Source organism: Podarcis erhardii (assembly GCF_964252035.2).
Source record: "Podarcis erhardii genome assembly, chromosome: 10".
NCBI classification, from domain to species: Eukaryota; Metazoa; Chordata; class Lepidosauria; order Squamata; family Lacertidae; genus Podarcis; species Podarcis erhardii.
In genome coordinates this window covers 46,064,123-46,087,474 of record NC_138500.1, presented here as the reverse complement: position 1 = coordinate 46,087,474, position 23,352 = coordinate 46,064,123, and the positions used below count along the sequence as shown (strand labels likewise).

The 23,352-nt window shown below is 40.2% G+C and overlaps 1 protein-coding gene and 1 long non-coding RNA gene across 13 annotated transcripts in view; one reads left to right on the top strand and one right to left on the bottom strand.

The window, feature by feature from the left end:
• Window positions 1–2,913: 2,913 nt before the first annotated feature.
• NUP107 (nucleoporin 107) overlaps window positions 2,914–23,352 on the top strand; it is a 24,921-nt gene continuing 4,482 nt past the window's right edge. The window contains exons 1-21 of one of the 4 annotated variants that reach the window (XM_081877879.1): window positions 2,914–3,827; window positions 5,897–5,976; window positions 6,557–6,649; window positions 6,952–7,067; window positions 9,077–9,209; window positions 10,356–10,459; window positions 11,211–11,338; window positions 12,279–12,327; window positions 12,665–12,736; window positions 13,457–13,545; window positions 14,124–14,202; window positions 15,226–15,339; window positions 16,533–16,623; window positions 18,150–18,226; window positions 18,857–18,916; window positions 19,457–19,602; window positions 19,715–19,763; window positions 20,574–20,643; window positions 20,885–21,003; window positions 22,429–22,467; window positions 22,814–22,964. In XM_081877879.1, coding sequence (XP_081734005.1) covers window positions 3,802–3,827; window positions 5,897–5,976; window positions 6,557–6,649; window positions 6,952–7,067; window positions 9,077–9,209; window positions 10,356–10,459; window positions 11,211–11,338; window positions 12,279–12,327; window positions 12,665–12,736; window positions 13,457–13,545; window positions 14,124–14,202; window positions 15,226–15,339; window positions 16,533–16,623; window positions 18,150–18,226; window positions 18,857–18,916; window positions 19,457–19,602; window positions 19,715–19,763; window positions 20,574–20,643; window positions 20,885–21,003; window positions 22,429–22,467; window positions 22,814–22,964 — 1,885 coding nt within the window. In that variant the 5' untranslated portion in view covers window positions 2,914–3,801. Of the gene's footprint in view, window positions 3,828–4,016; window positions 4,249–5,599; window positions 5,626–5,896; window positions 5,977–6,556; window positions 6,650–6,951; window positions 7,068–8,046; window positions 8,150–9,076; window positions 9,210–10,355; window positions 10,460–11,210; window positions 11,339–12,278; window positions 12,328–12,664; window positions 12,737–13,456; window positions 13,546–14,123; window positions 14,203–15,225; window positions 15,340–16,532; window positions 16,624–18,149; window positions 18,227–18,856; window positions 18,917–19,456; window positions 19,603–19,714; window positions 19,764–20,573; window positions 20,644–20,884; window positions 21,004–22,428; window positions 22,468–22,813; window positions 22,965–23,352 lie in introns of those variants that run through there. The other 3 variants (XM_081877880.1, XM_081877881.1, XM_081877882.1) reach the window with 3 other exon arrangements.
• The window catches only part of LOC309350866, a 22,401-nt gene continuing 7,498 nt past the window's right edge, over window positions 8,450–23,352 (bottom strand). For 7 of the 9 annotated variants that reach the window (XR_014160524.1, XR_014160525.1, XR_014160526.1 and 4 more), the window contains 2 exons: window positions 22,869–22,942; window positions 22,562–22,669 (listed from right to left, as the gene is read on the bottom strand). This is a non-coding gene — a long non-coding RNA (uncharacterized lncRNA). Of the gene's footprint in view, window positions 8,880–20,947; window positions 22,080–22,561; window positions 22,670–22,868; window positions 22,943–23,352 lie in introns of those variants that run through there. The other 2 variants (XR_014160531.1, XR_014160532.1) reach the window with 2 other exon arrangements.

Here is a 23,352-nt window from a genome sequence, read left to right as displayed (position 1 = left end):
CTACCTGTAATTGAATGTTTTGTGTAATGTTTCAGTGAGATCAGTAATATGTTAAAATGTGTGTTTGGCAATTAGAATTTGAAACCCCAAGGAATCATTGCTTGTCCATCCTATACTAGTCTGACTACTTACACATTTTCCTAAATAATCATGGATGTGCTCTGACCACTAATGTTGCCATAATTTACTGGTTTCAGTGGAAACATTCCAGAGTTAGGCCAGCCTCCGTTGCTGAGTATCTTTGCTAAGAAATGTGATAGAACGAAAAAGAGAGTGGGATTATTTTTACCAACCTTCTTTGTCCCAAGAGGGTACTGGTATATGCTAAACCTAGAACTATGTTAAGTTTACAAATACCTTGAGGCCTGAAAGACATCAGATGCCCAAGTGGAGTAGTCTTACAAGCTATTTGTTTCTAGATAATTCAGAACTATTATTGGCTATGCATAAAGAATCCTATGTAGTCTGCTTGTTCTCAAGTAAAAAAATACCAGGTTAATTGAGCCACAAACTCATGGAATCATGGGGTATCTGAAATGTACAGGCAAGGTTCCCCAGATGCTTGCTGTAGTTCGCAAAAATATGGACAGTGCAAGTTGACCAACGATGAGTTGGGTATTCATTTTATCTTGGCTACTGAAGTCCAGTCACAAGAAACTGAAGTTACTCGGGCAGGAACTGTATTTTAGAATGCTGAATCACAGTACAGTATTGGGATTTTTTCTAATCCTAGCTAAAGAAACCAGCTGCATGCAGGTTACTTGGCAAAAGGTTCAGCTTTTTATAAAGCCTTTCATTTTTTGATAAACTGTGAAGCAGATAGCACAGGCAATAGTTGATACAATGGCCTGGGTTACTGCTTGGTTGGTAGTTTCTTGCAACCTTGTCTGCCTTTGAGAACTGAATCTTAACTATACAGAAAAATGCTCCTTAACATCCTTTGGTTGGAAAGAAGTCTGTTTCACTGGTAAGTTCTGGCACTCTGTTCGTGGGTGAGTATAACTTGTGTGTGCTGCTATACTTATTGGTAGTCTGGACAGGCAGGACTACTATACAAAGCAGCCTTGTACATAGCCCTGTGTGGGAGAAATCTCTTGCCAGTTCTAGTCCTCCCATGCTCCAAATAGGGCTTTTGCAGAGCTCTGCCAATTTTGAAGCAGCTGGGCTTCTTTCTCACCATCACTGGATTTTAGGTAGAAAAGGAGCCAGCAGAGAAATGTAGCTGGTTAACTTCATTCATAAGAGAAAGGATGACTACACCAAAATGCATTAGTCTTGGTTCTGCAGCTACAGCATTTCCTAAGAGATTGTGCGTGACTTTTCTGTACAGTATAAAATATAGTGCCAAACAATCGTATATACTAAGCTTTTTGTCACGGCTTTTGGATAGGATTGTTTTATTCATATCTCATCCTTTATTTCCTCACAGCTATTCATTTGCAGGACACTACAGGCTGTAACATTAAGCAACCCTAAACATGTATGTGCATGTACTTTAAAGTTGCAGGAAAGACTCATACAGCCTTCCTGCAGCTTAAGATACAGTATGTATTCCTGGCCCAAAAACGTTCCTCCTGGGTTTTCAAATATGAGTCTTTAGTGGGAACCAAACTCATAACTCACCATGGTGGTGTGGTTTTTTAAAAAAGAATAAACACCAAACTGCCTGTGTCTTTTTAAATAACTGGCTGTGTTTTGATAATTGCAGTTAATCGTAACCCTCCCCCTCAAATTCATTGCTCACTTTTTAAAAAGGCTAGTATTTCCAGGTTAATACATACTGTGTAACATCACTTTTCAAACTCCGTATAATTCTGTATTTCTTCTGCTTATTCTAGTTCACAGGATTAGGTTTTTGGCAAGGTATTACTAGCTACTTGTCTTTCATGATAGTGTACTTTCTATCTCCCTTGGCACAGCAAATCTGAAGCAAACATCTCCAAGAAGAATGCAATAGGAGAAACTTGTTCTCAAAAGTGCCAGGTTTTATTACAGCTCAAGGCATTTCGGAATTCATGTTCCTTCAGGAGCAATCTTAAACTTTCACAATACAAATACTTCCTATCTGTCACCATGGTCTTTCTCATAGTGCCAGATAGGTAGCAATATTTGTGCAAGCTGCTTCAGTGGCCTAATGTTCACATTCTGTAGAATATTGCTTCTTGAGTAAAAGCTGACTTCCAAAACTAGCAAGTTCATGCTTTGTGGGGAAGAGTTTCTCCTTTTGTATTATTACTGGCTTCTGTGCCTAGTTTGTTTCTAACTTATCCATGCTCAATGGATCTGCAGTTCAACATCTGTGTTAGGATTATCACTGTCAGGATATCTTAAAAGGACATTTGTACTGATGCGGGGTGGGGATCTCGCATTTGCAGAAGCAGCCCTGTCTCTGGTGGTGTCTCCTTGTCAAGGCAGAAGCTTTCAATGTGAAGCAACCTCTTTCTCCTAGCATTTCCACTTGCCAGGTTGTCTTTTCTGTCTGGGTTGTGTATGTTGGATTTGTATTGAAAGAACAGTTCCATGGCTTCATGTATGAATGACCAGCCCTACTGCTACACTAGCAACTGTTAACATGCATTTTAGTGTAAACCCATTAGCTAGCCTGCCCTACTCTCCCTGTGACATGTCTTCCCAGTTCTTGCTCTGTAAGAGAACTGTTTAATCTCTTGCCAATTTAATTGTAATGGGTGGATATTTGGGATGCTTTACCTGTAAACCTAATTTCAATGCTAATAAAGGAAATTGATTTTTCTTTGACACCGCGTTTTTGTTCAGAATAGAGAGGGGAGCTTAGCAAAGGTTAGCAGGTCTAAACCAAATGTACTAGAAGACAGGACTCCTTCCATGCTTTTAGTAGCTACACAGAAAGGAGAATACAATTGCAGGGGCCTTCAACATAGAAGCTACCAGTGAAATATTCAGTTATGCACCCATACAAAGGTAGCTTACCAGGCCTTTCAATGACAGTAATAAAGTAGCTTGAGCTATACTTGGAAGCCGTTTCCTCCTAACTAGACCAATGTTTCCCTAACTTTTGTCTCCAATTGTTTTTTTGGACTAAAATTCCCATCATCCCTGACCAGTGGTCCTGCTAGCAAGGGATGATGGGAGTTGTAGTCCAAAAACAGCTGGACACCCAAGTTTGGGAAACCCTGCTCTAGACTCATAAGAACTATGGATGCTATTATAAAACCAATAAAATCCTCAAGACACCCATTTCCTTTTCTGCCTGAGAGCCCAGCCGCTGATGTTTAAAGCCCGTCACTTCCGTGGTAAAATGTAATGAAAAGATCCGTTCTGCCTCCTTGTCCTTTTAATATATCCGAAATTATAATGTCCAGTTCCGTGGTTTTTGCCGAGTTCTGCAGTCCCAAACCTTACACGGGCATCCGCTCAGCGCCTGCCGTCGGGAAATGGGTTTATATGGGAATGGTCCTCCCAAGCGGCAGGTGGCGCCCTTCCTGCCCAGGAGCCTGTCTGTGTTGACCGTTACAGGAAGCCGCCGGCATGGCGAGTGAGAAATTTTGAAGAGTCCTTGCGTCTCTGTACGAAGAGGTTCAAGCGGCGGCACCCACAGGCCAGGCTTCCATTGCCCTTTGGCTTCTCTGCCTTGAAACATGTAGGCCCGTGTGAGCCTCAGGCGGCTTCTCGCCTCAAGACAGGCGTTGCCACAAATCCCGCCCCCTCCGCTTTCATTGCCTTGATTCTTCCATTTCCTGCTCCGGGTCACGAGCTTCCGGGGAGCGGGAAGCCTCAAGAAGCGGCAACCGGCGCCGGGCCCGCCTGCCGCGCGCCTCCGAGATGGACAAGTCGGCTCCTTTGACAGAGTACGCGAGGGGAGAGGGGGAGGGGAGGCGAGAGGTGTTCTCTCTGCCTGGTGCGGCCGGTGCGCTTGCGCGGGCGCTTCGCGAAACGGGGGGGGGGGGAGCCTGCAGCGAGCGTGGCCTTTGTCCGCGTGCGCGTCCGTTGGCCGTTGGATGGGTGGGAGGGAGGGAGGGAGAGCCGTTAGGTGAGCCTCGCGCGCCAGCTGATAGGCGCTCGGAAGGTTGCCAGGCAACGGAGCGGCCTGCCCAGCCCAGCCCTCCTGTTTCCCGCAGAGAACAGGAGGGCAATATTGGGCAGCCTCCCTGAGCTGCCCTTTGCCATAAATACAACCGTCCCCTTCTGATAGCCTTGTTCTCCATGAAGTTGCCTAATCCCCTCATGAGAGCGCTCCAAACTCATGGTCAACCACCACGTCCTGTGGCAGTGAGTCCCACGGTTCCACTTTTCATCCGTTCGCATATGCTTATTTGGTGGTTTTAAGGTGGGGCGCTTAGGATGAAGGGCTCCTGCAAAGTCAGGTTGTTAGAAATCCCACTAAACCTCCATGGCTTAGGACCCCACCCCACCCCATATCTCTTGGACTACTTCCTTCTCCATCAAGGTGCTTGAAATGTTGGAAGCTTTCTCTGGCTGTCCTACTTTCTGAAGTGCTGCAGTGACTAGGCCATTTCAGTGGTGGCTCCTTGCCTTCCTTAGGCTGGTTTGCATGGCGGTCTTCTCGGTATCATTTAGGTGTCTGGCCAAATTATTTGTTTTAGTCAACATCAATTTGAGTTTTACTATCTGATTGGACTGTTGCTTTTAGTTTGTGTTATGTTTATGTTATGTTATGACCTCATGTCTTTTGTAACCCACCCTGGTACCATACATTTAGGTTGAAGGAGCTAAATAACCACATTCTGTCATGACACTTAAGCACACTTTACCAAAGCAATCTCCCACCACCTATCCTTAACTTCATAGACCAAGTGAAATGGAGCCTCCTGGCCATCTGAGTATCAGATGCTGGAGGTGACTTGCTACCATTCTGTGTTGCAAGCTTCACAGAGACATTTGGCTGGCCATTGCTACAATGCTGGACTAGATGGAGAAGAGACACCCCAAAATTAGTTCAAGGTAGAGAGGTGGGGTCTAAATCTCAAAAATTATTTTCCCACCCAAAAATTAGCCATTCCTTTGATAGGAGGCAAAGTTTATCCATGCTTCAAATTGCTTTTCTTCCTCCCCACAATTTCCCATGTTTGCAGAGAGAAAAGGAAAAACATATTTTTTTATCAGTGTCACAAAACCATGTTGCATTCTTCACAGAACACATAATTAACTGCTGCAAGGTGCAGTGAAGCCCACAACCTAAAAATTGCTTTAAAAAAAAAAAAAGACTTTATCCATGAATTTGTCTATCACCATATTTTAGCCATTAAAGGTAAGTAGAAAATCCAGGTTTAGTGGATGTATGCCTCTGAATGCAAGATGATTCTGTGGAAAATAACAGTGAAAACCATCATCTTCACGCTCAGCTTGTGAGCCTCCAGAGACATTTGGTTGGCAGCTATTGGGGAAAGAATGCTAGTAAACTGTATAGGAAAAGTACCCTAGGTGAATTCCGAGATTGGTGAATACTGATGCACCCCTAAATGTTCAAAGATGGCAGAAATTATCTAATGTGCAAGTAGAGTCTTCTTTTCTTTTCAGCATCTGGTTCTGTTGAAGATTATTATAACTAGCTGACTGCTAGAATTTTGCTGTTGAGGATATTTCTTTATTAGATGTAAAGTTTCAGATTTCACACATGCAGATCAGGTATTGTAGAACAATTTCATTCAGTTATTTTTGGAAGTGTCTCTTGTTTCAAATTATAATATGAAATTTTAGGTTAACTTTAAACTTTTATTATTTAGAAGTAATTAAAATAAAATAACATTGTTGTTGTTTAGTCTATTAGTCGTGTCCGACACTTCGTGACCCCATGGACCAGAGCACACCAGGCACTCCTGTCTTCCACTGCCTCCCGCAGTTTGGTCAGACTCACGTTGGTAGCTTCAATAACATTAGATGTTTGTATTCTTCTCAGGAATGATTTTCAAAATATGCCTACTCCACAAGAAGCAACTCGGCCAGTTCGGAAGCAGAGTTCTAAAAAAAAAGTTTCTAGTATCCTTTTCCTTTGGTTTTCCTTAAAAGTATACTCATATGGTTTGTGAGCTAGACATTATCTCTTTTAATGATAATGTCTTTTTTATATAAAGAAAGGTTAATTCAGGACAGTGCAGAGTAACTTATAATTTATTTTCTGTTACACATAGTAATATAATTTAATATGATTTTGACCATTATTTTGCTTCATGATTTGTTACTTTTTGTGACAAATATGTAGTAAGACCAGGCGAAAAACACTTTAAGATTTGAAGCTATTAAAATTCACACCCAAAGTGAGTATCAGCTTCAGAAAATGAGATATTTCTCAGAACTGCAGCAGGAGTGGGAAAGGTAACATTTACCTACATATGCTTGTTCTGATCCTGTTAATTGTCAGCATATCCTCCACCTGATTCAATTTGCGTTTGTAGAAAAACTGCACTTAAGCAATAGGCTTCCTGGGAAAGATGGAATTTGAAGGAATAATGACATAGACTGTGTTTACCAGAACTTAGACTTTAAGATGGCCAGGGACACCTGCAAACTGAGACAGAACTTTGAAGCTTATTTTCTTAGCTTGATTCTATTTTCTTAGTCCTTGCTTCTCTGGATGACAGTTCAAGTGGCATGACAACAAGAGGACTGACAGTCCCCAGGACTCCAGGACTGGGGAGGATTTCACGCTCCTGTAAGATCTTTTATACCTATTGCCTTATTTGATGTACACTTTAGTACTTTAAATTTACTATACTTCTAAGTGTTCACATCCACTATTCCTTCCGCTCCTAAATAGTTTAGTTAAAATTAATTAAAATAGAATTAAGTACTAAGCACAATACTGGTTTTCTGTAAGAGGGTGAAGTTTTATTCACTATTTCATCTCTCTGCTGAGTTGAATAATGTATTAGTTTCAACAAGGGGCTACCCCACCCCTCGCCATGTCTTGCTCCTGTTCCTGTTAAAAAAAATTTAAAAACTATTTTTCTCCAGTTACTCCACAGAGTCGGAGTTCCATGAATCAACTGAATATGTCTACCATCATGGGCACAGGAGGAAAATCTCCTTATCTTGTGCATACTCCTGGGCACCTTGGAAATGTGTCTATGGTAAGAACATGCAAAGTACAAATGAGCGGCATTTAGAGTCTTTCACCCATCATAGGGTACTTTTGCAACATTTAACAGCCAAATTCCAATTCTGAAGTTCTGAGTCTATGAAATCTTGTGCATCTTTATTCAGAAGTAAGTCCCACTGTACCGAGTGAGGTGTTCTCCCAAGTAGTGTACATAAAGTTGCAGGTTAATATTTTTTTTTTTTGTCCTTTCTAAAGTGAGGTACCTGTGAAAATGTAACTAGAGTTCTAGAGAATCAAAAATAATATAGTATGCTTAGGAGAGAAATGTCTTTACTCTCCTAACAAATGTGTGCTTGTTAAGAGTTTCAGCCATTCCTGGGAACAGGGAGTTTTCATCCCACAACTTCCATTTTTCTTTCCCAATTGATACACTATATTCTGTGACTACTGAACATGCTCACTCCTCACTGGACTGGCCACCTTAGTTTGTTTTTTTAAGTTGTACTTTATCAAATCTTGGGACTCGGTCTAAACATGCTGTTAAAGGTAAAGGGACCCCTGACCATTAGGTCCAGTCGTGGCCGACTCTGGGGTTGCGGCGCTCATCTTGCTTTATTGGCCGAGGGAGCCAGCATGACTAAGCTGCTTCTGGCGAACCAGAGCAGCGCACGGAAACACCGTTTACCTTCCCGCCAGAGAGGTACCTATTTATCTACTTGCACTTTGACATGCTTTCGAACTGCTAGGTTGGCAGGTAACATGTTACCTCCCTTTTATTACTCAGTGCCCCTGTTTCAGCTCTGACCATCAGCATTCACTCATCTGAGTTTGCTATTAGAAGGAGTGATGAGAAGAGCAGCTAAGATTGGTTTTTTTTAAATTCTTAGATATACTTCAATGTGTCCAGAAACTAGAAAGACAGAAAATGTTCCCTGTTGTATCATTGTGACATCACTGGATTGTTGCTTTAGCTACTGTTACTGAGGCTACCGCTCCCTATTGTGTGATTATGATATCAGAGGCTTGTTGCACTGGCTACTGCTCTTGGGCTAGTCTATCACTGTCTCCCCTGCTGTCATATTGAACGCTGCAAAATCTAGTCAGTCTTTTAAGGTAAGAAGTTTTCAGCCCTCATGTAGATGGAAGGTGGGGATAATGAATTACTGCTACTGAAGCTGGGTTCTCACCATCTTTCTTGATAATTTGCTGTCATTTTGTATGTCATAAAAGCTTGCCTTGACAGCACACCTTTTAAGGATAATATGTAGTGTTTAGATGGGTAGAAGACTGAATGGCTAGAAGGAACTTTTTTCCATCCTCTCACATCATTAGGAAATCTAGGAATGCATAGGAGAGTCATGTACCAGTAGGGTGCAGTTTTGTAAAACTCCCTTTTTGGAGCAAGACACAAGATTACAGGCGACTCCTTTATTTGAAGGAAAAAATAATCATCACCACCTACATTCAATCATCCCATCCCTATTTCAACCAGAGTACATTTTCATGAAAACTGCAATATCTACAATGGTGATTATTGTCTCTTTTGCTGTTAACTAAGTCTGCAATCGAAACTCTTGGTGTTGGCTGGCAGGGCTTAACAGAGCTGTCCTGGACCTCTCCACTGGCCAGGAACTTGGCTGGTAGCAATTTCACCCAGTCACACACTTGGCAGGCGGAACAAGGAGCTCTTCAATGGCAGAGTGATGCTGGCATCACTGCAGGCAAAGGCTGGTAGAGGCTGATGGGGCTGAGCTGAGGGTTGCTTCTGCCCTGTCAGCACACATAGTTCAATGCAAAGAGGGATTGGACTCCACCATAAGTAATAGATGGCTGACATTGAAATCTGAAATTGAAGGGAAATGCATATTAATCAGCTTCAACCCCCTGTGTTGCAATAGGCCATCAATTTTGCTAGAACTACTTTCTAGAAAAATGTACATAAGAAAAATGTACATAAGCAATCACAATGTCAGACCATTGATACACAATGCAGTGATATTAATAGGGTTTTAATTCTGTGTATCATATTGTGTGTTTTAGTTAGATGACAATGACTGGACAACTTCACTCTCCCCACAACATTCAATCATGTTCACAAATTTAGAGTACAGTGGTACAGAAGATATCACTAAGAGTGCTGTCCTGTTGAAGGAGGATGATCCTGGGGAAGCAGGTGAGAGCTCACTTTTTGCCTTTGCTATGTGTTACAGCATCAATGCCTGTTGTTAAATGCATAAGGTATCCTGTTGTAGGATAAGTAGCTGGTCTAGTTTTTCTTCATCCCATCCAAGGGATAGCTCAGCTGGTAGAACATGAGACTCTTAATCTCAGGGTCATAGGTTCAAGCCTCATGTTGGACAAAAGATTTCTGCATTGTCCTTCTTGAACTGTGGTGCCCAGAACTGGACACAGTACTCCAGGTGAGGTCTGACCAGAGCAGAATACAGTGGCACTATTACTTCCCTTGATCTAGATGCTATACTCCTATTGATGCAGCCCAGAATTGCTTTGGCTTTTTTAGCTGCCGCGTCACACTGTTGGCTCATGTCAAGTTTGTGGTCAACCAAGACTCCTAGATCCTTTTCACATGTACTGCTCTCAAGCCAGGTGTCATTGCAGGGTGTTGGCCTAGATAACCCTAGGAGTCCCTTCCAACCGTACAATTCCATGATTCAAAGTAGATCATAGTCTTGGAAGAACAGTACCATGGCCGGGGACAGCCATAATAACTATTACGCTAACTGTCATGTATAAAATAGGTACATCTTAGGAAGTTGGTTAAACCACATTGTACATTTCCACAGGCCTGATGTTGTTTTTGTACAGTTGTTCTGGGTTTGTTTTTGGCACACGATTTCAGAATTGTAGTGCTGAGAATTTATTTAGCTACATTTCTTTTCCTGTGTCTAAATGTTTGACTTTCCCACCTTTAAGTCAGAGACGGAGAATCTGTGACTCTCCAGGTGTTGCTATACTCCCAGCTCCCATCAGCCTCAACCAGCATGGTCAATGGTCAGGGATGATGGGAACTGAGGTTCCCCACCACTGATTTAAGGAATGCTTAGATTATGTCAGTTTCACCCCATCAATACTTCCATTTTATTGTTCTAAAGAACATCTGCAAAGGAGAATGTGTTATCAAATGTGCTTTGAAACATTGTGCTTATTGTACAGCTATTTTAAAAATCTTGTTTTATATATTTTGATATATGTACAAAACATAGGCACTATGAGTGTTTAAATATAATAAAGGTGAACTTGTTACAAGCTAGACTTGTTCTAAAGTAGGTTATTCTAATTAACACGTTTCTTCTTCTAGCAACGAGGAGTATGTACTCTGATTTTCTACATTCCCTTTTAAAACACACTTCCACTACCATTTTTGAACTTGTAGATGAGTACGAAGATACTTGCAATAACCAGGTATATTGTTATATCCCTTATGTATTCATTACTTGCTGAACCAAAATCATTTTCCCTCAGTGAGTAAGCATAGAGTAGTACAGGCAATGTCACTGCCGTATATATGAAAAGAGGGTTACTGTTGAGAGTGCCTGTAGTTTGTACAGAGAGCTCTCAAAAATAGCTTCTGTACAGACTCATTTTGTATAAAGCAACAAATTTACCAGTTTCATGTAATTGTTTGGGATTTGTAGCTGAAAATGAAGATTTGAACATCTTTAGCAATAAGCCCATTGTATTAGTCCCTAACTACATTTGTTTAACTGCCTTTGATTGCATTAATCCCGTTACCAGTGCATCTTCCATTCTTCCTCTCTACTTGTATTCTTCTTACTGTCAGCAGGAAATTACTTTGTTTTTACTTATGCTGTATAAAGCAGGGTCACCTACCCCATACCCGATAGTGTGGGGCAGGTATGGACATGCCTACAATGGAACAACAGGGAGCCTCAATGAGCCCCTGCTTGTTCCTTTGCAAGCAGGGCTTCCTGTCAGTGCCAATCAGCTGACAGAGAGTGCTGGGGGCACACCTTCAAAGGAGGTGGCAATCCCCTTTGAACTTTTTATAGATGTAAGTCACCCATTGATTGGATCCAGTTCCGAACCTCTGTTGTAAAGCATTACACAAATTCCTCTGTGCGAAGAATAAAATATTGTGTGAGAGAAGAAAAGATGATATAACCCAACTGTTGGTTTGTTTTTTAAATACCAGGTAAACATTCTTCAAAAAATAGTGTACCGAGCTACTCCTGGGCAGCAGAAATTTTCAAAAACTGCCAGTGTGTTGTGGCTTCTCAAGCAAGAGATGGTAACTTGGAGACTATTATCCTCAATTTACAGGTAATTCTCCTGAAAGCCTGCTTGTATTTTTTCCCCTCAACACTTAAATTTACTTTGCAGTACAATCACACCTAATATACATTTAATTTGTGTGATTTGAGGCATATGTGGTTGAAGGCTGACTGGCTGAAATTGCAGAAGTTAAATCCAAGCAAGACAGAGCTTAAAATCTCTTTTTGTGCCAAGTCTGCTCTTAGCCTTGCTTGAGGGGAAGAGGCCCTCCCGGCACGCCAGGTTTGAGATGCTCTTGCAATATCTCACAGGGCCATCCGAGTTCCTGCAAGATTTTGCATGTGTATCCTTAGACTTCCACAGCCAGTATGCTGATCGAGGGGTTCTAGCTGGTGAACCAGCTGGAACTGAAAAAAGTCAGCCACCTGATCCTCCAGTGATTAGGTTAGTTAAAGTGTGCTTGGCAGACATTAGCAAACCAATATAGGATGTAGCAGTTGAATGAATGACACAATGTCACTTACTTTGGAACGTGTCCAAATACAGTGGGTGATATAGTCATACTGGGAGTAGAGTCATTGAAATCAATGGACTTAAAGTCCATTGATTTCAATGACTCTACTCCCAGTATGACTAACCCTGGATATTGTCCAATATTAAAAAAATAAATCTAACTGCACTATAACTGCATCCTCAATAGGAACTCTTTAAAATCCTCAGTAGAACTTTGAGCACATACAAGTTGTAAGGTACAAGGAGGGAGACCAGGATGGGGATATGGCAGGTGCACACAGACCTTGCAACTGTCTTATCACTGTATCTGTGCCAGTGGGATGAAGGGGCTATAGGGCCCTCAGACCCTTCTGGACATTGTGTATGAATCGTGCCCTATGTGTACTTGCGGATTTCAACGAGATATATGTAGCTAAGAAATAACATGCAATGCTAATCCTCAATATTGTTTTTTCTCTCTTTGCTTTAAATCCAGGGATAGGATACAGTCTGCTCTAGAAGAAGAAACCATGTTTGACCTTGCAGTAAGTTTTGTCAGTCTTTTTCTACTAAGGGACAACTTACCCACATTGCTTTTTACCGTAGTATTACATTGTTAAAAATGCATAATAGAGATAAAAACTACAGAACTAATAAAGCATATTGTATTCTTAGTTTCATAAAGCATAGTTGATGTGAATCAGCTTTAACAATATTTGTTCTGGGGGGGGGGATCCTATTAAGCACCTGCACTGTTTAGCGATCAGTTAAGCATATAATTGTCAAATATGGTTAAAGTGTTCAAAGTGTTTCAAATAGAAAATAATTTTTGATCATGAATCATGCTTCAGTCATTTGAACATAGGTTTTGTTCTTCCCTAGGCTATAAATGCTAGTGAAAAGACTGTTATAAACAGTCTGTTCCAGAGAGATTCATTGGTTCGACAAAGCCAGGTATGACACAAAGTAGGGATGTGGAGTAATCTGTCGGGGGTGGGCACATGCCAGTGGTAGTTAGGGCATCAGAAAAGGGCCCGCCCACTTTCCTCTCCCTCCCTCCTTGTTCAACAAGCCATCAAGGGAGAACACATCCCTCTTGCAAGAGGTCAGAACTGATTGTCTTGCTATATATATATATATATATATATATATATATATATATATGAATGATACATTTACAGTGCTACCTCATAATCAGTTTCGGAAATCTGTTCATCTTCCAAAACGTTTGAAAACTAAGGCACGGCTTCCGATTGGCGCAGACACCCCGGAAACAATAGTTGACAGCCACATTGGACATTCGTCTTCCGAAAAACATTTGAAAACCAGAACACTTAATTCCAGGTTTTTGGCGTTTGAGAGCCAAAATGTTTGAGTACCAAGGTGTTCAAGAACCAAGATTCCACTGTACTTAGGAACAAGTCTCCTTAACACCAATGGGATACTTCCCATATGTGTTGCAAGAACACTTTTTATTTCTCTTTGTGAGGCTTAAAAGGGCAGCATTTGATAGAGATTACCGTCCTATGACTACATCTTTGGGAGTAAATGCCATAGAATTTAGAGGACCCTGCACAGTGTTGGTTTGATGCATCTTTGTCTACCCCCTAATCAAAGTGGAAATTGCGGAAAGTTCTTGTTTTACCTTATTGTTAAGTTTAGTTTAATTTTCAGTTGGTGGTGGACTGGCTAGAGAGCATTGCCAAGGATGAAGTTGGAGACTTCTCTGATAATATTGAATTTTATGCAAAGTCTGTATATTGGTAAGTTATTGACCAACTACTGATCACTCTTGATATTTGCATGCTGCTGGTTCTACCATATTCTACATAAACATCTCAAGCAATTGATTCAAGAAAAAAAATTATTTTTTTATAATTATTACATGACACAATCCCTGTTCTTTAAATATGAGAGACATGGAAATACTGCATTTTTTTATTTTTTATTTTCTATATCATTGTTGTGATGATTCCTAAAAAGCATGTTGAATAAACTTTATGTAAAATTGTTATTTATATTGGGCTTTAATTTATTTTAAATATGGTAGGTATTAACAAATCTATTAAACTCATAAAAGGTTTATAAAAATTACGCTTTACATTATTGCTGTGCATTATTCTTACACCATAGAATTGCTGAAGACAGATCTGCTGAAACACTGCATCAACTTTCACCAGCTGTAATTTAAAAAGCTTAGTTAATGTTTTTTTAAAAAAATCAGGACTAATTAATTAAATATAAATTGTTAAAGAACCTTAATGCATTATAGTGTTGACAATAGAATATTTTACTTTAGTATGTATTGCTGTTGAAGTAATGATATGCCTTGTGTTTTCAGGGAGAATACTCTGCACATCTTGAAGCAGCGACAATTAAACACTTTCTCTGGGAGCTCAAGGCCACTAGTGACTGAATTAGTAAGTGGAGTTTACTAATTCCAGATGTTAAATCAGGGATGGGGAATCTTTTTAGATCCTTTATTATTATCAGGATCTGCCTTGTTGGCCATATTTGCTTTGCAAGCCCCCCCTGCCCCAGTCCCTGATCTCAGACTTAAAAGGGGAGCAGGATGAGATTCCAAGTCTCCCCACACCTCACTTTTAAGCTTCCAAGATCAAGGAGAAGCAGGGAGTCTTGTAAAAGACATTGCGACAGCCCTTGCAATTCTCTTTGAGCCTTTGGCTATCTTCAGGCCTTCAAAAACCTATTTGAAGTAGCTTGTGAGAGCTGCTTCAAATGGTGGTTTTGCACAGGAATCTCCATTCCACTGATGAGCATGGATTAAATCCTGCTCCCTTGGCTGTGCAATGGAGGATCTTGCAGACAATGCAGGATTAAATCCTGTTCTCCTGCTCAGTTGAGGTCACCAGTAATGACAGCAGATGTGCAGTTGGGCTTGGTTTGGAGGAAATGGTCTTGTGGTCCAAAGTAGACCCCCTGGTGGGCCAGGATTGGCCCACAAGCCAGAGGTTCCTCTCCCCTACCTTAATTGAACAATTAGCAGTTTTCTCTGTTTGATGAAAATTCATCAGTATTCAGGGTAGATATTTTTTAACTGGAGATGGTCCACCCTATGTCTCCTCGTATGAGATTTTACTGTGCAACTATTTTATGCAGAGTTAGGCAATTAATTAATAAAACCAAAACAAGAGTAGATATACTCTGGCTGATAACCCAGAAATGTAACAAGTCAAGGTAGCCTATAATGGTTTAATGCAAATCTATGTATCTGATGAAATGTACTAGCTCACGAAAGCTTACACCATAGTAAATGTTGTTTTTGCTGGCAGAGACTAACACTGTTGTCCCTCTGGAAATGGGAAACAGAACAGCCTCCAACAGGAACCTACTGTCCTTTTCAATGACTTAGCTTAAAAGCAATATGCAGGGAGAAATGTGCTTTTGCAGTTGAAAAGAATCAGTGCAGTTTTTCTATTTAGGACCCAGATGCTCCGATAAGGCAGAAAATGCCACTTGATGATTTGGATCGGGAAGATGATGCACGGTTACTTAAGTTCCTTTTCACTCTCATTAGAGCTGGAATGACGGATGAGGTAAAAGAAATGTATTTCCATTTACTTAAAGGGGTGGGGAACAGGTGTGTGTAAGTCATTGGGTACACATGCATGCACATGCACACATACAGTTTATAAATGCTTGCATGCATCTAGTGGAACCTCTGAAGAATGGGCATATTTGTACATAGATCTTTGGTCCATAAAATGCTATTAAGTGCCATAAACTACATAAATGAGAAAATAAGTATGGATTATGCTATTAAGTTTGACAGTAGAATCACAAACAAAAGTTGCAAAAAATAATTATCTATCTTCACATGCTTGTTTGCTTGAATGCTGAAATTGACTTTACAAAGTTCTACAAGCACCCACCCACCCACCTATATATATATGTGTGTGTGCGCGCACACACGCTCTTTTATAAGAAAAGCCATAGAACTTGAGTTCCCCACATCACCCTTTATACATGAACTCAAAGACTGAAAGTTTCTCGTTTTAACTTGGAATCGATCTCTGTTTCCTATTACACCTTAATTTAGGAAACTGTAGTTTATTCTAAGTGTAGGTTAGCAAAACAAGATCTGAAGCCAAGGTTTGATCCTGGTTTGTTTGAACTATCCTTCTAAGCCCTAAAGAGCACTTCAGGGCTCCTGATCTAGGGTGGCTGGAACCCTGAACAGGAACATTCATTCAGGGGACTGGAGATGCACTACGGCATTATTGTCACCATCATCACAATAATCAGGTCCTTGCATGTCATGTGGTTTTAACATGAGTAGAATGCACCAATTTTTTCCAAGTATAAGATGATGCTTTTTGCTTTTTAAAAAAAATAAAGGCACAAATTGGGTGTAGTCTTATACACGGACAGTGAATGCAGAGGAGGGACGTGCAATTAATGGCAGCAGCAAGCAGGAGATTGGCAGCGGCGATTGGGCAGGTGATTGGTGGCTGCGGCAATTGGGCAGGCGATTGGCGGCTGTGGCAAGGCAGGCAGGCAATTGGTAGCTGTGGCGAGGTGTGCATTCGGTAGTGACTGTGGCAAGTGGTGGGCAGGCAGGTGTGCGATTGGTGGAACTAACCTTCCCCCCCAAAAAAAAACCTAAAAAACTTAATTTTTGGTTAAAAAAAGTAGGGGTTTCCTTATACATTGGGGTGTCTTATACATGGAAAAATACGGTAAATGTGTTTCTCTCAAAACTCGCCCACTCCCTTTGCTTACTTTATAGGCCCAACGATTGTGCAAAAGATGTGGACAGGCTTGGAGAGCTGCAACGCTTGAAGGGTGGAAGCTGTACCATGATCCTAATGTGAATGGAGGTACTTAAATGAGACACACAAAAACTAGGGAAAAAATGCATGGTCCTGTGTGCACATTTGTTCATTTTACCCATCTTTTCAAAGATTTATTCTGGAACCATCTGAAGATGCACACCATCAAATTTAGTGAAAATTTGATGAAGTGGTTAGGGTCCATCTAGCAAAAAGAGGATAGGATAAGCTTATAAAGTCTTAGCTATAATCCCTGCCTAGGTATTTTCTTTGGAATAAGGGTCCAGATATCTTGGATTGAATATGCATAACAGCAGGTAGATCTTGATATCCAGGAACAGGCTATGTTCAGACTTCTTGTTTTTGATCTTCTAAATCATTGTTTGGAGGAGCTATAACAGGGGTAGGCAACCTAAGGCCGGGGGGCTGGATGCGGCCCAGTCGCCTTCTCAGTCCGGCCTGTGGATGGTCCGGGAATCAGCATGTTTTTACACGAGTAGAATGTGTCCTTTTATTTAATATGCATCTCTGGGTTATTTGTGGGGCCTGCCTGGTGTTTTTACATGAGTAGAATGTGTCATTTTATTTAAAATGCATCTCTGGGATATTTGTGGGGCATAGAAATTCGTTCATTGTTGTTTTCAAAATATAGTCCGGCCCACCACACGGTCTGAGGGATGGTGGACCAGCACACGGCTGGAAAAGGTTGCTGACCCGAGCTGTAATGAGTCCTATGTTCTCATGTTTGCTTGCACTCTTGACTAAATAGATAACATCCTGGTTTGAGCAAACCACTGTTTGCAGTTATATCGAAATTGTAGTTTGAGTGAGGCCCTTGAAACAGGACTGCAAAACAGGAATTATAGTAATAGTTTGAAGGACTAATTCAACCCTATCTGCCAGTTCAAATGTAACATCAAACTATAGCTTGACCCAATAGGTTATCTATTAAATTGAGGGTGCAATGGGAGGAGGAATCACATAAGTTCCCAAATGTGTGATGGGACAAAAATGAGTGGTCAGATGGAGAAGAGGGAGGAGACTGGGAGGAGGAGGTGCAAGAAGCTGAAGAGGTTGATACAACACAGTCTCCAATTGCTTGGGAAAAACTCTGGAGAGGTGGAGAATTTCTGTCTTGGCAACTGATCTATGGGAAGACGACCTACCGGGGATGAGCCGCTGTGCTCATTAGTCTTGATACACTACCAAGTCTGTGCAGATTGTGTTCTTGCTAAGAAACAAGTTAACTCCAACTTGAACTGCTGGCTTGCTCTTGTCACCAGTTGAAAGGCTTGAGGACCCTGCAGTAAACTATCTAATAGAGCCTATGCACGATTCATTACCAGCGTTCCTTCTCTATCAGCATTCTCATTTAGATGTACCCTTTGTTCTTACTTGAACATAGCTGTAGTAGGATAGTGAGACTGCTTTGCTTATCAGATTAGATAGCCTTCAGCATCTTGATTGCTCTTTGAGGAAAGTTTCAGAGAAACTGAAAATGGATCTTTTGCTGGACAGTACAGTTCTCCTAAATTGCTGAATTAACCACATATAAAATTACTCTCTACACATAGGAACAGAACTGGAACCTGTAGAAGGGAATCCATACAGATGCATTTGGAAACTAAGTTGCTGGAGACTGGCAGAAAAGGTAAGAAGCATGTAGTTGTAACAGATTCTGTTTAAGGAATTTTTTTCTGTCATTGACTTTCAGTAGATATTGGATTGCATCCAACAGTGTCTCTCAGCTGAACAGAAAGGGAAGCAATTTTCAGCTATTCCCTCTGCAGTCGCCCACATCTCCCTAAAACTGTTCTGGATGTTACCTCAACCCTCTGCAGCAGATCTGGGCAGTTTTGTGGCAGCTGAAGGATGAATAACTGAAAATTGCTTCCTATTCCATTGGTGGAGGTCTTAACTGTTGCTGGATATAATCTATTGCCACTAAATAGTATTTTATGTAATAGCTAATCAATTGATATTAATAGAAATTGTTAATTTATTAACAAATAAGGAACTGGAGACGGGGTGGTAACCAATGCCAGTCCTACTCAGAGTAGACCCATTGAAGTTAATGGTTCCTGTATTAGATGCTGAATTAAGTATACTGGTGGTGGCTGATGTATTTGATTAACTAACTAATGCTATATTACTAACTGTTCTCTGAACCTTTCAGAAGATACCGAGTATCATGATTGAGTGAATTAGTGTTCAGTACATTTCTTAAATAGCTATAAACAAAATATAATGATCACAAATAAATATTTTTGAACAATTTTAGGAGCAGTTTGACAAATACGAGAGAGCAATCTATGCAGCACTCAGTGGAAACCTCAAACAGGTATGATATATATTAATAAAATAACATCTTGTTGAGACAGCTTAACAGAATAGACGGAGAACAGCCAACACACAGGCTGCTGTGACTGGGGAACTCTAAAAAGTATAGTGTGCTTTTGGGTCTTTCAGGGCTTCACAAATAGGGTAGATTACTTCCTTTTATACCAGAAGATAGTGTTCGGAATTTACTACAGCTAAGTTTGTGCTTGCTTGCAGTAGCAGGCAAACAAGCTAGGCTAGCCTTTATTTGTGCTCAAAAACTGTTAACATTTTAATGACATTTTGAATACAGTTCTCTTGGATTTCCCATTAATTCTTAGCATTATTAATGATTTCACATAGAGATAAAAACATAAGTTGAGACTAGCACACGTGCATTGCGATATGACAAGCTTCTTGGCATGCAGCTTGTTCCTGTCATAATAAGCAGTGGCTTACATTGAAATCTGAATGTGGCCAGGCTAGCTCACATCTTTTGTTAATATGCTTATTCCAGAACTATTAATTTTGGCTCTCTCTATTTTCCTTTGCCAACCTAAAGCTTCTTCCAGTTTGTGACACCTGGGAAGATACAGTTTGGGCACATTTCAGGATCATGGTGGACACACTTGTTGAACAGGAAATCCGTTCATCGGTGATGACCACAGAGGAGACAGAAGACCTCCCCAGAGAGTATTTAGAAACAAAGTCAGTTATTATTTGTTACTTAATTAGCCATTATGTAATATTGGATTAATTGCTGTTAACTGCAGTTTCACTTACATGTTTGAATGTATTTTTTTCCCTTTATATTTTGAAGCTGGACTTTAGAAAAGGTGTTTGAAGAACTTCAAGCAACAGATAAAAAGGTAATTTTGAATCTTAATCAGAAGAGAGAAAACTTTTTTCTTTTATTGCACACTTTTACAAGGCAGTCCTGTATATGTTTACTCAGAAGTAAATTCCTCTATGTTCAGTGGGGCTTGCTTCCTGGTAAATAGATATGGGAGTGCAGCCTTAATCCTAATTAGTTAATATAATCCTATAACATAAACCCTAAATAGTTAATAGTATAATTCAAGCCCAAAAGTCTGCAGGCAGTTCCATACTATGAAAGTTACCTAGGTCTCAGGAAAGTGTTTCCCTAGTAATCTTACCTTTTTTGGCTATCACTTGTGGATTACTTATGCATATTGGATGTACCTGAACCTCAGAATACAGGCAATTCCTTGTTTGTGCGGAGTTTGTGTTCTGGGTCATTGCGCTTGTCAGCAGTCATGCATAAGTCCATCCCACCCCATTCCACTGCCGAAACCAATGCACACATCACGGTTACTCCTCAATCAGTTGTGCACAAAATGGTCTCCTCCTGTGTATCCATTCTGGATGAAAATAAGAACTTAATGTTCATATTTTCTAAAAATAGGGTGAAGGTTATTTCAGCAATTTACCAATAGGTCATCTTCTTCTCCCTGCTCTTCTTTTTTTATTCTGTATTGGTTTGTTTTTTACTTTTGTTTTGTATTTATTTCTTTTCTACTTTACCTTGGTTTTATTTAAAATAGAGGTGAATAAAATAAAATTTAACCATGTGTTTTGCAAAGAAGTACTTCCTATTTTGTTGTCTGAATCTTTATGGATATATGGTGTGTCTTCACAAATTATAAACTGCTTTTCAGAGAGTTTTGGAAGAGCATCAAGAACATTATCATGTGATTCAGAAGTTCATTATCCTGGGAGATGTGGATGGTAAGTTTGCTTTAGCGATAATTGAACTTTCACTAATTTTGTGTTATGCTGTGCCTCAATGGCAGCTATTTTATGATTAGTGCCCACAGCACTTTCTTGAAATTTAAGTTGTGCCTGCAGGTCCAAAAAGGGTGGCGACCCCTGATTTACACTATCCATTTAAAGCAAAGCACAGCAAGCCCCCCCCCCCCAATATCTGTTTATTAGTGGTAAGGTGAATTGAAACTTGTTATTTTCTCAGGTTTGATGGAAGAATTTAACAAATGGCTCTCCAAAGACAGAAATGTGCTCCCAGGGCACCTGCTTCGGTTCATGACACATCTCATTTTATTTTTCCGCACTTTGGGACTACAGACTAAAGTAAGTTCTTGTAATGGTGCCTGGAATATAGGAAAGAACTGGTGGTTCCTCTCCTTTCACTTGTGCAACCTAATCATTCTTTTTCTCCAGCTACCAAGCTGGGTTTAAGAGCTAGATGGGAAGGGAAACAGACCAGAGCAACACAACAAAGAGAAAACTTTTTGCTAGTGATTCTTTAGTGGCTTCTTCCCCTCCCCATTTTGCTAGTAGTAAAAAGAAGCATGCCATATTTGGCATGTAATGCTAGTTTAATTAAAAATAGTAGTCTGAGAACTGTTTCAACAGAAAGCACCTATACATCGCAATTGATATTTGACTATAAAGCACTTATGGGGAACTGTATTGAGCTGGCAGGCTACTTAGACAGGTGAATGAGGTTGCTCATCTGACATTACGCTTTGTAAAAATTCTTTGTTCCTTTGCATGGATCAGCTGCACACATCAGCTCTGATCAGGAGTTCACAATCCCAGCAGGCTAACATTTGGCTCTGGATTTGAAGTCCTGGATGCAAAACCCTACTTGCAGCAGGGATCAGCTCCACTTAGGAGACCCTGTCCCAGGGGGCTTGCATTTGACACCAAATGCAAGCCCCCACTTGCAGAGGAACAATCAGGAGTGCACTTGAAGGCTCCACATTGTTCCTTTGTAGCCATGGCTTCCCCTGCTCTACATCTGATGATATGTCAAACATGGAGGGGGATGACCTCACAGGCCAAGTTGGCCTTTGGGCAGGAGATTCCCCATGCATGCTATAAAGAATAATTTGCAATATGTATTTTTCCACCATAATTTGTCAGTTGTTTTTTCTAGTTAAATGGTTTCCTTTCAAGTAAAGTTTGGGCTAAGCAAGAAACCCATAACGTTTTGTGTAGATATAGAATAATGAGGGAATGGTAAAAAATATGTATGTCTGTGTAAGCAAACAATATCTGTACCTCTACAGCGGGAGTAACCTGCTGATTAAGGGAAAATCAGGTCCTGTTGTTGTACAAGTAAATATCCATAAAAGAACTAAAGCCTTTCTTGTCTGTGAGGTAACGTCAGTATCCTCATAGTCTTCATTTTCTGTCTATCCCTGAAACGTGCAAGGTTAATATAACAAAACTCCAGCTGTAATGTAACAAATTTCCAGTTTAGTTTTTGCTGATGCTGCAAAGCTATTCTCCTTCCCGGAGGTATTAAGATGGAATGACTGATAATCAAATATCACATGGTAAGAATAGTGTCACTTGTTAAGGAATGTCTGACATCTGACAATGCTCAACTGTAACTCATTTGGTTTCAATCTAGACTCAGTCATTTGTCTTAAAGAGACCTGGATGTAACTAGCGATTTTCAGATAGTATAGAAAGGTAACAGTGACTTGGAAATTTAATTGAAATTCTTAAGTAACGTTATTAAACCTAGTAACTTTTTCCATTAAGGAGGAAGTATCGGTGGACGTTTTGAAAACATACATTCAGGTAAGTCTTTAGATGCAATATATCATCTACAATAAGCTCTAAAATTACTAGAACAGTTTTCATTTCTTAAAATGGAAACACAAATAGCAAACCGTTTGCTGAAATATTTTGGCTATTTTTAACACACCTTCACAAGGACGACCATTGTTTACACAAATAGCTTATGGATTGTCTTCGTAACTGCAGAGTGTCATTAGAATAACTGTTGAAAGAAAAAAAAGCATTATCAGTTTTTAAAAACATGTAGAGATAAATTATTTTGATTTTCTCTCGTGTGCACAAATGAAATATAAATTGGGCAATGCAATAAAACAAATTTCTTTTTAAATTTATTTTTATGCTGCAGTGGTTAATATGTGAGAAGCACACAGATCTTATAGCATTTTATGTCAGCCACTTGCCTCAGGATGTAGCTATTGCTCAGTATGCTGCATTCTTGGAAGATGTCACGGAGACAGAACAACGTCACCATTGCCTAGAGTTAGCAAAGGAGGCAGGTAAGAAATTTTGTGAATGATTTATTTGGGAGTGGTATTCTCTTTTCCTGGGGAACATTTAATTACATCTTCTAAGTGGGCAAGTATTATTAAGCAGCTATGTCCAAGTTGCAGTATTTCAGTTGTCGTATATACTACCAATTGTATTCAACTAACTTTTAGTCTAAGAACACAAAATGAAATTAATACACCTAAGTTAGTCACGGGTCCACTCTGAGTAATAGTTAGTTGAATACAAAACTATAAATAATAACTTTAAATTTGTTCAGCATTGGATTTAGTTTTGAAGCACCCATAAACTTGTTTTAGTTTTTTAAGGAGAGACTCTGCCCTGCTATGAAATCCTCACCACCATTTTCTACAACCCTTTGTTCTTGAAAAATACCAA